At 32.9% G+C, this 15,038-nt stretch overlaps 1 protein-coding gene across 7 annotated transcripts in view; it reads left to right on the plus strand.

Annotated features, from left to right (window-relative positions):
* RABGAP1 (RAB GTPase activating protein 1) overlaps window positions 1-15,038 on the plus strand; it is a 241,405-nt gene that overhangs the window by 56,897 nt on the left and 169,470 nt on the right. For 5 of the 7 annotated variants that reach the window (XM_077144151.1, XM_077144178.1, XM_077144168.1 and 2 more), the window contains exons 5-10: window positions 1,957-2,131; window positions 2,693-2,850; window positions 6,813-6,923; window positions 7,662-7,728; window positions 8,337-8,439; window positions 11,685-11,854. In XM_077144151.1, coding sequence (XP_077000266.1) covers window positions 1,957-2,131; window positions 2,693-2,850; window positions 6,813-6,923; window positions 7,662-7,728; window positions 8,337-8,439; window positions 11,685-11,854 — 784 coding nt within the window. Of the gene's footprint in view, window positions 1-1,956; window positions 2,132-2,692; window positions 2,851-6,812; window positions 6,924-7,661; window positions 7,729-8,336; window positions 8,440-9,088; window positions 9,200-11,684; window positions 11,855-15,038 lie in introns of those variants that run through there. The other 2 variants (XM_077144188.1, XM_077144190.1) reach the window with 2 other exon arrangements.

Genomic DNA, 15,038 nt, shown 5'->3' on the forward strand with positions numbered 1-15,038 from the left:
GGACTCGTCTCCCACACCACTAGGGAGATTTTCACCCCTGGATGTCATGTCCCACGTAGGGGTGAAGGCAGTGAATTCACTTGCAGAGTTGGGCTTAGAGAGAGTGAGACCACATCTGAGCAACGAAAGAGGTTCTTTGGAAGTAACTTTTAGACATACCTATAGGTAGGCTAAGCTTCTTGGCTACATACATAAGCTTCACAAGAGCAAACCTCAGTATCAAGGGCTTGGCCTATTGATTTGGGTGTCCCTAATGTTTGTCACAGTACCAGGGGTTTTCCCGGTGATAAAATTTAATAGTTCCATGTTTTTTCTCCAGTCCCTCAAAGAACTTTGTCAATACTTTTTGATTATCTACTTAGGATATATCCAGGCATTACGTTAAGCATTACAGGATTAAAGGCTCTTATTCTTATTGGAGGTTCCCTGTGTTTACATTGTTTAAATGATCTATCCAGACAGTTTGAGTTAGATTATATGCTACAAAAAGGGGCCCTTAATTTTTTTTGACTTTTTTTTTATTGTGTAACCTATATACAAAGCAAAGAAATAAAAAGCAGTAGTTTTCAAAGCACTCTTCAATAAGTGGTTATAGGACAGATACCAGATTTTGTCATGGGCTACCATACTGTTCTCTCATATTTTTCCTTCTAGCTGCTCTAGAATATAGGAAGCTAAAGGGCTTAAATATTTTTTGATCATCACAATCGACTTTTTTTCCTTCTGTTTTTGTGAACAATAACATATATACAAAAAAGTATAAATTTCAAAGCACAGCACCACAGTTAATTGCAGAACATATTTCAAACTTTGACATGGGTTGCAGTGTCACAATTTTAAGTTTTTATTTCTAGCTGCTCTAACCTGGAGACTAAAAGATTTCAATTTAATGATTCAGCATTCATATTTATTTGTTAAATCCTATCTTCTATGTATAACTCCACCATCACATTTGATCTTTCCATCCCTCTCTTTAGGGGTGTTTGGGCTATGGCAGTTCTAAATTTTTGATAGTGGAAGGGTCAGTCACTAATATGGGTTAGGGAGATGAAACTATCTGATGCTCTGGAGAGGCTGGTCTAGGTTTTATAACTTATCTGGACCAGGGAGGGTCCCTTAATTTTTAAGGTGAGGAAACTAAGTCCCAGAGAAGTCTCTTGAATTTGCTATTTATTATTTATACTAGCTCCAACTAATAAAAATAATTAAAAATAGCCAATCAGGTATTCGTACCAAGCCACTAAATATAGCATTGCTAATTAGCTGAATGGAGCTAAGCATAAAATAACTTTTTTTTTCTGTTACAAAAGATACATGCTAATTTCAGAAAAATCAGGAAATGCAAGCAAGCAGAGTCACAAAATACTCTTAAATCTACTCTCACATTCGTAGATACTGTTAACATCTTTATCACGACCTTCTTTGTGTATTTGCATTTATGTCTGCGTCAGTGTGTGTATAGCATACATATATACATGTATTTATTTATGTGTGTATAAATATACAACTCTTAAGAGTCAACATCTTGCAGTTGTGTTTTCTTAATTTTATATTGTGACCTTCTTTCAATAGCAATAAATAAAGCTAAAAATCTTAACCTTATATAATGGCTACCTGAATGGATTATATGTAATATACCAATTTCCTTTGTTAAACAGTTTAGGTTTTTGGGGGGAGAAAAGCACTAGTAATAGCAAATGTTAATAAAGCTCTTAAGGCACTGGTGTATGAGTGCTTAACTTACAATTTTCTGATAGTTTTTTTTTAGCTAAACCTTTGTATATCTTTTTTTAAATTTCATTCGAATAAATTCCTAGAAGTAGATTTATTGGGTCAAAAGTTTGCCCATTTTTATTGGTTTTGATAAATTGCCGAAGAGTATAAATATTTATCCCATTTATGCTTTTATCAGCATTATATGAGAAAAATTCTTCTGATCTCTTTTTTTCTAAACAGACTGTTAGATCCTCAGACAAACAGTGAAATAGCAAACTACCCTATCTACAAAATCCTCTTCTGTGTCAGAGGGCATGATGGAACTCCTGAGTGTGACTGTTTTGCTTTCACTGAAAGTCATTATAATGCGGAGCTCTTTAGAATACATGTCTTCCGGTGTGAAATACAAGAAGCTGTAAGTGTTAAAGAGAAAACTGCCTGGGCGTGAAACTTTACTAGTATTTATGATGCTTATTCCTAAACCAAATGAAATTATCTGGTTAGTGATTCAGTGATTCCAGCCTGTTGGGCTTAATTATAAAACAAAGTAAAAGTTTAGTTAACCAATACTTTGTTTTTGCTATGTGTATCAGAGGGGACCAGTTTCCTATTTTTTGATTGGATTAGATAGGCATCATGGTTCCAACAACATATTTGCAAACCTTTTGTTTAGAGTTAAACTAAAGACCATTTTGATTACAGAATTAATTTGTTCAGATAATTTCTGATAATTTTGTTAATCATTTTTCATTTGAATTTCAAATGTCTACAACCATCTCTTTTTAAAGACTCTCTTTCTAGCCATTTTTAGTATTGCCTTGCTTTGTAGGTGTAACAAATTAGATAAAGGAATATATGGGGGAAAGATGTAAACACCCTGTCCTCAATCCTGTGACAAAAAAGGAAACCTTCCAGCTTTAGTAAAAGTATTTTATATTTGTGATAACAGCCTGTTTGTCTGGTTATTTGACTTTAGGTAAGCCGAATTCTTTATAGTTTTGCCACTGCCTTCCGCCGTTCTTCCAAGCAGACTCCACTTTCAGCCACTGCTGCACCCCAGACTCCTGACAGTGACATCTTTACCTTTTCTGTGTCTTTAGAAATAAAAGAAGATGATGGTAAAGGTTATTTTAGGTAGGGCATGTATATATTATTTCTTTTCTTTGAATTTGTATTAACATGGTAATTATCTGCGTTTTAAGGTAAACTAGTTCTTATATAACTTTCACACTATAAAATTATTGCTTTTTTGGTAGTTTTTTTTTTAGTGTGATAAAGAAAAATAGGCACATTTGCAGAGGCAAGAGTTGAAGAATTTAAAAATCCTTTCTTATGGTGAATTTTGACATGTTATCATGTTCTTTTAGGCCACTTCAAAGGAATTGCCTGCTAATGTGAATCAGACTTGTAGCTACATTTGTTTTGTTGTTTTTGTTTAGTTGGTTTGTTTTAATAACCTCAAAAGCTTAAGATTTTTGAAATCAAGTTTTATTATTAAAAGTTTATCTGGGATATGCCAGGGTAGTTAGTTCAGTGGTAGAATTCTCACCTGCCAGCGGGAGACCCAGGTTTGATTCCCAGCCCATGCACTTCCCATACAAACAAAGAAAAATTCAACAAATGGTGCTTTAATAAGGGGATATTCACATGGAAAAAGGATGAAATGTGACCCCCACCATACAGCATACAAAAAAAAATAAAAATTTATCTGAACACATCAGAGGAGGGGAAATGAGATCTGTGCTGGAAGTGTAACCTTCCGAATAAGGTTAGAAATAAACTGGTTTTGGTTTTTAAGTAAAAGAGTATGTCTTTGAATGGTAGAAAGAATCCTGGAATAGAAATCAAAGTTTAGGTTTGTTATCACTGCTATTAATGGTGTAACCTTTTCTAAAATCTCTTTATTTATTTAATGAAGTGGTTAGACTCTAAGGTCCTTTCTAACCCTAAAATTTTGTGGTTTCAAGATGACTGACATTTTTTCTGTCCATAGCCAAATCACAAAATGAGTGTTTCTTGGGATGATAAAAATCAGTGGTTTTATTTAGAAGTTTCTTTCCTCCATGACTACCTCATACAGTGGATGAAATGAAACTGTGTCAAAATATGAATGATTTCTAATACTTTCCTTTTCAATTAAAAAGTGTAGTGTTAGGACAATTGGTAATACTTGATCTTCCTTTAAAGATTTTGGAATTATCCTGCCATCTGGTGGCTAATTTAGTGTACAGTACAACTTAAACTTTGGTTAGAGCACTTAAATGTGAGATACTGTGCTTACTCCTTAGGCATATTTCTGTTTTTACAGCAACACTGAGATAGTACTTCAGTGTGCATTCCTTTACTGGGAAGTGGAAATTATGAACTGTAAACTTATTAATTTTTTCTTTTTTAAACAAAACAAAATAATGTTCTTAAAGCTATTTTTTTTAAAAGCTGTCTTTTGTTTCTTTAACTGAAGATTTTTATATAGGTGTTGTCTATAAATTCCAATTATTAATATGAAAGATTTCTAAAATCTCTCAAAACAGATGCAGTAGGGTAACTTCTCCCCTCTGAGATCAGGCATACTTAAGGTAGAATAGTCCCAAACATGCCTGTTCCATTCACCTGAATACCTAGGAAATGGTTTTACAGAAAATTTCTAGCTGGCCAGATTTGATTTCACATTTGTTATGGCTTTTTTCTCTTTTTGGTATGGGGTTTTACTGAATTTTCATTTTGTAGTAAAAAATGGTGTTGTGTTAACCTAATAAACTGCTGAAGTCTTTGAAAAATACGAATTCATGTGTCATATTTAAACTTCTTGTCAAATGCAGTTATTTTATCCGGTAATTATATACATGTCTCAGAATTTAACTACAGAAATCATCGAGGGGCCCAAAGAGTTATCAACAAAATTTTTTTTCTTAACACTACATATAATAGCAAAATTAAAAAGTGGGAATATATTAAATATTGAACATAATAGAATGGTTAAAATGTTAGTATATGCATAAGACTTACACCTATCTAAGAGATTTTTTTTTTAACTTTTTTATCGTATAATATAAAGCAGTAGTTTTCAAAGCACTCTTCAACAAGTAGTTATAGGACAGATCCCAGAGTTTGTTATGGGCTTCCATATGATCCTCTCAGATTTTTCCTTCTAGCTACTCCAGAATACAGTAGAATATTTATGCTAGAAAGCATACATTTTTTTTTTCATCACAATCAACTTTTTTCTTTTTTGTGAGAAACAAGGTATATACAAAAAAACATTTCAAAGCCGCTCCACAGTTATTTGTAGAACGTATTTCAGAGTTTGGCATGGATTACAATTCTACAATTTTAGGGTTTTACTTCTAGCTACTCTGAGATACTGGAGACTAAAAAAAGATAACAATTTAATGATTTAGTAATCATATTCATTTGTTAAAACCTATCTTCTCTGTATAACTCCACCATCACCTTTGATCTTTCTATCCAAGAGATGCTAACCACAGTAAAAGACAGATTATAGTTTTAGTGTAACGTAAGTATAGAGTACTGTGGGAGGCAGTGACACTTCTCTTTTGATTCCTGAGAAAGTGTAATACTTACATTATTATAATTAGAACCCTGGCTGTCAGTTTAGCCCTTGGAAATGAAATGGTGGAATTTTCCTTTATATGCCATTCAGAGCATACCATTCAAAGTTTTTTTTTTCTCTTTACTGTACCAAGCAACCCTATGAGATCGGAAGGGTAATTTTTATTGTCCCTATTTTATATATTATAAACCCAGGGAAGCAAAATTTAGTGCTTAATCTTTCTTAATGAATACAATGGGAATTAAATGTTAGATTACTTTGTTGGATCTATTGATTGAAATTTTAACAGAATCATAAATATAATCTAGTTCCTCTGACATGCAGTGAATGTCTTTCCACTCTGATTCCTGTTAATGTAACTTTTCCTTGCCCTTCAGACTCAGGACACCAAGGACATTTTATATCCATTGTTGTTATTTTAGATGCTGCTAAGAGATGACATTATATTTTTTTATGCTTTAACATCCACGGAACATAGAGAACCAGTGTTTCTATAATTAGTTATGTTGAGAATTGAGAACCATTTTTCTCATCATCATTATGTCAGCCACAAATATTTAACATATTGGTATGCAAAAAGTTTTCCTTGCAAGTGTTTGCCATTTCTAGACTACTGTGCTGAGATTCTTTGATTTTCTCATCGAAGTGTTATAAAATATTCTTGGCTGTAACTGCTGATGGGCTTTACATTTTTTAATGTTATATCTTCAGAACCACTTTTTTAGTAGGTACTCAGAGTTCTTATGAGACTATTTATAGTATATACTATTGATTCTGTTGCATTATCCTAAAGTTGCACAGAAATAAGACACAAATTAGATTTTTAGCATATTGACTAATTGCCATAGGCAGATGCTTTCATTGAAAAAGAATCTAGAGAAAGTGCTTTGTGGGAGATAGCATTATTTTGGTAAACTGGCATTTTAAGAATATTTTTGACCTTTTTATTAAGGTATAAAATATATCATTAATATTATTTCCATAATTATTACACAGGTTTTTAAGATTATCACATTGAAGGAAATGTTAGCATATCTTCTTCATCCTTAGTTTTAAAGGCACCTTGTGTTGAAATTCAGAGAATCTGTGATTATCTTTTTCTTAATTATATATGTAAGTGTGGCAATAATGATGTATTTGTAAACACCACTGACCAAATATAAAGGAAAAGGAACTAACGTTTTTCTTTTGAGTGCCCATATGCTACATCCTGCTAGGTGCTTTACAAATATCTAACTTAATTTTTGTAGCAACAAAAGAGGAAGCTAAAGCACATTTAAGGAGGCATAAGAGTGTTTTTTTTCTAAGTTTTATAAGCCTTTAATGGATTAAAGCATGCAGTGAGATAATTTACTCAGTATTTTCCTGTAAGGAGGCAAAAAAGATTTTTTCTCTTTTTTTAAAATTACTTGAAAACCAGGCACAGCTAAGAATCAGATATTTGAGGTCTTTGTTTAATGAAAGTGTTCCAGTATATTTAATAAGGAAATACTATGCAAAATTAATGAAACCTCTTGCTCTACAGTGCCGTCCCCAAGGATAAGGACAGACAATGTTTTAAATTGCGCCAAGGAATTGATAAGAAAATTGTCATCTATGTGCAGCAAACAACTAATAAAGAACTGGCCATTGAAAGGTAAGTCTTCTTATTAAAGAAAGCTTGACTATCAGGTTTTTTTTCATATGATATTTTACTAAAAAAAATGACTAGTGCCAACGATAAGGAAGCATTTAAAAGAATCAAGAAAATAACAATTATTAGAAACAGAAGTAAGAATAAGCAAACTAGAAGACAAGGCAAGTGATTTCGAACACTCAAAGCAGCAGATCACAAAAAAAGATGGAAAAATTTGAATTGGATCTCAGGGAAATGATGAACAAAACAAAGTGCACAAATAGGAGAATCGTTGGTGTCCCAGAGGAGAAGAGTAAAGGGATAGGAAGATTAGTTGAGGATGTAAGTATCAGTTTTGATTTTTATCAAATGGAGTACTGTATTCAATAAAGAATTTGCAATGTGTTTTGTTCCCTAGGGAACACTTGGGTTGATGAGGGGATAATTGCTTCATCCATTTTGAAATAGCTCCTATAAATCCTCAGCAACTGTGCTAACTTCAGCTATGTGAAGTTGAAATGTTCTTATCTCAATTACTGTACTATTCTTGACCTTAGCCAAAAAGCCAAGAAGTGATCCCAATTATTATAAGGTAAAAATTACAAAAATTATTGTTATAAAAATTATAATTTTGGCAGCACTAGTTTATTGAATTCTAATGTGTTCTTTTTTTTTAGCAGTAAGATTTTTTAAGTTATCTAATTGCACATTCTTTTATGTTACGTTTTTTCCAAATTAATGTTAGTTCTCATTTTACAGGTGTTTTGGTCTTCTCCTTAGCCCAGGAAAAGATGTACGAAATAGTGACATGCACTTGTTAGATTTGGTAAGGATTTTTTTTTATTTTTTAATGAAAAGTTGTATACTGTTATCTCATTAAAGTTTGTTTACTTTATCTTGTCTGAATCTATTATAAAAATATGATTATAAAGGATAAGTAACTACTTAGTCTCAGACTGGTTTCTTGACTGTATAGTGGTAATAATAATTCTTGTTTATCTATCATATAGGGTTGACTTGGGAACAGAGATGAAATTTTATGAGGGAATTCTTTGCAAACCGTGATGTGCTTAGTATTATTGCTATTATATGAAAATCTTTATTGCAGAAGTGTAAAATTACGCGGTAATTATTCACTTGACAGAATAATTCAGCATTAGATTTAGGTAGAGAATTTTTCTAACATTTTTTACAACTTTATTTGATCTATAAAAATTCACTTTAACCTAAAACTTTTGGAGAGAATTGCACAAATAATTGGCACAACTTTAATTTTAACTGTAATCATTCACATGAAGAACTACTTTAAAAAAAATCTGACCTTTTTCATATTCTTATCTTAATTCCTGCAATTGTATTTTTTATAGGCAGCAAACTGGAAATTAACGGTTGCTGACTAATTTTCACTCAAGGTTTGTTTTTATTCTTCTTTAGGAATCTATGGGCAAAAGTTCAGATGGAAAGTCCTATGTTATTACTGGGAGCTGGAATCCAAAATCCCCACATTTTCAAGTTGTAAATGAAGAAACTCCTAAAGGTGATCACTCATATAACTGTGTTATTTGTTTTCCATAATAATATTCAGGTTGTTGACATCATGCATTGCATGATATCATAACAGAGATTTTTAGTTTCAAGAAGATACCCATACTTTAGGACCCATACTTGTTAAACTAATATTCAGTGTTTGCCAAATTTTGATAAAACCAAAGAATTTGAATATACCTTTGTGTTTTTTAATTAAATTTGACCTTTAAAAAAAAGTATCATTTTTCCCAATTAATTTTTCCTTCCTTCCTCCTCTTCTGTTTTCCTTTCTCCTTTTTCTTTCTTTCCATTTATTTTCTTATTTATTTATAGACATCTAAATTTAACTATTTTTGTGGAGATGTAATGCATACACACAGTTAAAAATTCACAGAGTACAAAAAGGTGCATAGGGAAAAGTAAGTCTATCATAGTCCCCAGGGTACCTCCCCGAAGGGTACTCTGTTACCAGTTTCTTGTGTAGCTTTTCAGTTATTCTATGTATAAACAAGTTTTTTCAAAGTATTTCATACTTTCCTGTTTGTCTTTTAATGCTGCATAATATTCCAACCTGCAAATGCAACTTTTGATTAACTAATGCTGTTATTGAGCATTTATTTTTTTGTCCTTCATTTTTTCTTATCAATAGCACTATAGATGCCTTTAGTTTGCTGGGCTGCTATGGCAAATACTGAACAGTGTGTTGGTTTAAACAAGGAGAATTGATTGTCTCACAATTTCAGAGACTAGAAGGCTTGCTTCCTCCTGAGGTTGGTAATGTTCTGCTAGAGGCTTGCCGACAATCCTTTGTCTTCTTTGACTTTCTTACTGCATCACGGTGTCCTCTCTTTTTTCTCTTTGGGTTTCCACTGAATTTCCTGCTTCTCACTCCTCCCTAGGACTTTCTCTTTATAAGGCCTCCAGTAATCCAGATTAAGGCCTACTTTTATTCAGTTGGGCATCATCTTAAATAAAAATAACGTCTTCAAGAGGTCTTATTTGTAACGGGTTCACATCTGCAAGATTGTGGGCTAAGATTAAGAACATGTCTAAATTTAGGTATATAATTCAGGTCTACCACATGAAATAAATGCATAAAGGATATAAATAAATAGTTCATAGAAGTGATTAATAGATATGAGAGAAAATTAGTGTTGGTGGTAATTGAAAAGTTTAAAGTATGATATCTTTTTTTTTTAATTGTGAAGAATAACTTATATACAAAAAAGCAATAAATTTCAAAGCACACCGCAACAATTAGAGAACAGATTTCAGAGTTTGGTATGGGTAACAGTTCTACGATTTTAGGTTTTTCCTTCTGACTTCTCCAAGACACTGGAAAGTCACAGAAATGTCAATATATTGATATATTTGTTAAAATCCCATCTTCTCTTTTATAACTCCACCTACTACTTTTCTCTTTTTTTTAATTTATTTTTTAATTGATATATATTATATATTCATGTACCATGTAATCATCCGAAGTGTTCAATCATTGGTTCACAATATCATCATATAACTGCGTCTTTCATCACAGTTGACCTTTTCCTTTTTGTGAAAAACAACATGTATACAAAAAAGCAATAAATTTCAAAGTACATACCAACAATTAGTTTTAGGACAGATTTCAGGGTTGATACGGGTTACAGTTCCACAATTTTAGGTTTTTACATCTAGCTGTTCTGACATACTGGAGACTAAAAGAAATATCAATATAGTGATTTAGCAGTCATGCTCATTTATTAAACCCTACTTTCTCTGTATAACACCCCCATCAACTTTGATCTTTCTACTACTTTTTTTAATTTCTAAAATATTTTTTACTGTTAAATATAGCATATGTATAACGAAAAGAAGGAAAACCAATGATTTTCAAAGTGTGCTTTAACAAGTAGTTATAGAACATATTTTGGGCTTTGTTGTGAATTACCATTCCACTATTTCAGGTTTTTTCCTTCTAGCTGCTCCAAAACACTGGAGGCTGTAAGAAATACATTTTTTTTCCTTTTTGTGAAAAATTACATGTATACAAAAAAGCAATAAATTTGAAAGCGCATCACAACAATTAGTTGTAGAGCAGATTTCAGAGTTCTGATATGGGTTACAATTAAAAAATGTTATGTTTACTTCTAGCTGCTGTAAGATACTGGAGACTAAAATAAATATCAATATAATGATTCAGCCTTCATACTCGTTTGTTAAACCCTATCTTCTCTGTATAACTCAACTGTCACCTTTGAACTTTCTCCTGTTCTTTGGGGGTCTTTGGGCTATGCCCATTCTAACTTTTCATGTTGTAAGGGGCTGTCAGTAAATAATATGGGATAGGGGATGAAGCTAGTTGGTGTTCTGGAGAGACAGTGCCCTCTGCATTTCATATCTTACCTGGTCCAGGGACCCATTTCGAGATTGTAGGTTTCTAGAAAGTTGCCCCAAGTGCGTGGAACCTTTGTGGAATTTTACATGATACCCTAGATGTTCTTTAGAATTGGCAGGAATGGTTTTGGTTGGGGTTTGGCAAGTTATAGGGAGGAATGTCTAACTGAAGTGTGCTTATGAGTGACCTCCAGAGTAGCCTTTCTACTCTATTTGAGCTCTCTCAGCCACTGATACCTTATTTGTTACACTTCATTTACCCCTTTTGATCAGGATGGCATTGTTGATCCCATGGTGCCAGGAGCCAGCTCATCCCTGGAAGTCATCTACCACACTGCTAGGAAAATTTTCACCTTCATGTCATGTCCAACGTAAGGGGTAGGCAGTAATTTCACTTGCAGAGTTGAGCTTAGAGAGAGAGGCCACATCTGAGCAACCAAAGAGATCCTCCAGAAGTAACTCTTAGGCATACCTATAGGTAGGCTAGGCTTCTCCACTACATACATAAGCTTCATGATAAAGTGTGATGTTATTTTTACCAAGATTTTAAAGGTTGAGAATTCCCATAGTTGATGAGATTGGCATAAAGAAGCCACATACCACTTTTGGAAAATAATCTGACAGTACATTTCATAAGATTTAAAGTGTTTATCACTGTCACTAACCAATTCCCTTTCACCGAGACTACCCATGGAAAGAATTCGCAATGCAATTTTTTTTCTCAAAACAGCTGTTTGTCTTATTATTTTGGATTTTTATTTACTTGACAGTTTACTTTAAGATATTGTAAAAGTTTGTAATAAAAGTAATGACTTTTACATTGATCATAAGAATAAATATATTTGTATCTTATTACTTGCTTCTCTACTCTCTCTACAGATAAAGTGATGTTTATGACTACAGCTGTTGATTTGGTAATAACAGAAGTACAGGAACCTGTTCGATTTCTCCTAGAGACAAAAGTCCGTGTGTGCTCACCAAATGAAAGATTATTCTGGCCATTCAGCAAACGTAGTACTACTGAAAACTTTTTTTTGAAACTAAAACAGGTACTATACTTTTCTATAACTATGGGGGGGGCAAAATAACAAAGGAGAAATCACTTATGGGGTTGATTGATCATTTATTCCAAGGTATGTATCTTAACTATATTAAGAGGAGATAATATTTTTTGTATTTACCCATCTGTTTAACATTTTTTTCTCTTCATTTCTTTCTGAAGATACTACTTTTTCACCTGTCATTTACCTCCTGCCTAAATTTCTTTTAATGCTTCTTTTAGTGCACATCTGCTGAAGACATACTTTCTTCTTTATCTGAAAATGTCTTTATTTTGCCTTCATTCCTGTAGGAAATTTCACTGGATGTAGGATTCTTACTTGACAGTTATCTTTATTTAAATTTGGGTATGTAAGTCCTTCATCTTTAAACGTGTCATCCCATGATCTCTGGATCCATTAATTTATTTTTCAATTTTTTATTTAATTGAGGTAAAACAAATGAACATACAGTTTGCATTTTATCCATTTTAAATTGTGTGGTTCTGTGGCATTAGTTTCATTCATAATGATTTCCAAAACTTTCTCATCACTCCATACAGATGCTCTGTGCCCATTTAGCAAAAACTCCCCATTTGTCCAGACCTGTTAGCCTCTAGTCTACTTTCTGTCTTTCTGAATTTGCCTATTCTAGATATTTCATATAAGTGGAATCATAAAACGTTTGTCTTTTTGTGTGTGGTTCATTTCACTTAGCCTAACATTTTCAAAGTCCATTCATGTTGTCGCTTGTATAGGAACTTCATCCCTTTCACAGCTAATTAATATCCCATCATTTTTATATACCATATTTTGTTTATCCATTCGTTTGTTGAAGGACACTTGGGTGTTTTGACTATTGTGAATAATACTGCTATAAACATTAGCATGACAGCAATCTGAGTCTTTGTTTTCATTTCTTTTGGATGTATACCTAGAAGTGGGATTGCAAGATCATATGGTAATTCTGTGTTTAACTATTTGAGGAATCGCCAAACTCTTTTCCACAGGAATTGTGCCAGTTCACATTCAAACCTGCATGGTAGATTTCCAGTTTCTTTGATACTTGCCAGTACTTGTTATTTTTTTTTTTTTTTTTTTTTTACATGGGCAGGCACTGGGAATTGAACCCAGGTCCTCAGGCATGGCAGGCAAGCACTCTTACCTGCTGAGCCACTGTGGCCTGCCCAGTACTTGTTATTTTCTATTTTTAAAATAATGACTTTCCTAGTGGGTGGAAATTAGTTTCTCAATGTTGTTTTCAGTTGCATTTTCCTATTAGCCAATAGGAATGATGTTGAGCATCTTCTCATATGCTTACTGGTCATTTGTCTATGTTCTTTGGAGAAATGTCTGATCAGCTCCTTGCCCATTTTTAATTTGGGTTGTTTGTCTTTTTGTGGTTGAGTTGTAGCAGTTTTTTATATATTCTGCATATTAAACCTTTATCAAATACATGATTTTCAGATACTTTCTTGTGTTCTGTAAGTTGTATTTTTATCTTCCTGGTAATGTTTGATGCTCAGAATGTTTTGATATGATAAAATCCTATTTTTTTCTTTGTTGTTCATATATTTGGTGTCATAACTAAAAATCCATTGCCAAATCCAAGATCATGAAGAATTACCCCTGTATTTTCATCTAAGGGTTACGATTATTGCTCTTATATTGAGTTTATTAATCCATTTTGACTTAATTTTTATATTTTTCAGTTAGGGATCCAAGTTCATTCTTTTGCATATAGAAATCCAGTTTAGCCGGCACCACTTATTGAAGGGATTATTCTTTTCCTATTGAACGGGCTTTGTATCCAACAAAAATCAATTGGCCTTAGAAGTATGGGTTCATTTCTAGACTCCCAGTTCTATCCCATTGGTCTATATGTCTGTCCTTACAGCCCTACTACCTTGGTTTGATTATTGTAGCTTTGTAGTAAGTTTTGAAAATGTGAGGTGTGCGTCCTCTCGGTTTGTTCTTTTATACATATATATGGTAGCTTATTATCTTTGTTGTATTTTTTAATGTTTATTTGTTCTTTGGTTTCATTAATTGTCTTACTTTGTTTAAAACTTTTTATTTTGTTAACATATATCCATCTCACTATTTCCCATTTTATCCACTTTCAACTGTAGAATTCAGTAGTAAGTATATTCACAATATTATGCTACCATTTCTAATATCTTATACTTCAGTTTTTTTCATCACCTTAAACAAACTGTGCAGCTATTAAGCAAAAACTCCCTCTGTCCTTCCCTAATAACTTTGACTTATAATCTGTTCTCTGTCTGTATGGAATTTGCTTCTTCTGGGTATTTCATACAAGTAAAATTATACCGTATTTGTCTTTTTGTGTCTGGCTTATTTCACTCAACACAGAGTTTCAAGGTTTGTCCATGTTATAGCATGCATCACGACTTCATTTTTTTCTAGGGGTGAATAATATTCCATTGTGTGTATATAGTGCATATTATTTATCTTTTCATTCCTTTTTCCACCTTTTGTTATGAATAATGCTGTTGTTAACATTGGTGTGCAAATATCTGTTTGAGACCCTGCTTTCAATTGTTTTGGGTATATATTGAGAAATGGGATTGCTGGGGTATAAGGTGTTCTATTTTCAACTTTCTGAGGAACTGTCAAATTGATTTCCACAGTGGCTGCACCATTTTACAATGTCAGCAGAATTGAATAAAGTTCCTTTTTTCTCTGTGCTCTCACCCACAGTTTTTTTTATAATAGCCATCTTAGTGAGTGTGAAGTGATAGCTCAATGTCTTTTGACTAACATTTCCCAGATGACTAATAATTTTGTGCATCATTTCATGTGCTTCTTGAGCATTTGTGTATGTTCTTTGGAGAAGTGTCCAAGTCCTTCTCTTTTTTTTTTTTGTTCTTGTAGAGTTGCATTAGTACTTTGATCCATTTAGTTTAGTTTTTGATCCATTCAGTTTGGTTTTTGGTCTTCAATCCATTTAGTTTAGTTTTTTTGTATTTGGTGATTTTAGTGGTCAATTTTCCCTTTTTTTGCAAGTACATATCCAGTTTTCTCAACACCCTTTGAGTAGAGGCCATTCTTTTCCCAATTAAATATACCAGGCACCATTGTTAAAAATCAGTTCACCTGGACTTCTAGGAAGATGACCAGAAAGAGTAGCTTGAGATTAGCCCTGCCTCACGGAAAACTGAGAGAAGGGACA

This window comes from Tamandua tetradactyla, chromosome 2 (genome assembly GCF_023851605.1).
Source record: "Tamandua tetradactyla isolate mTamTet1 chromosome 2, mTamTet1.pri, whole genome shotgun sequence".
NCBI lineage: Eukaryota > Metazoa > Chordata > Mammalia > Pilosa > Myrmecophagidae > Tamandua > Tamandua tetradactyla.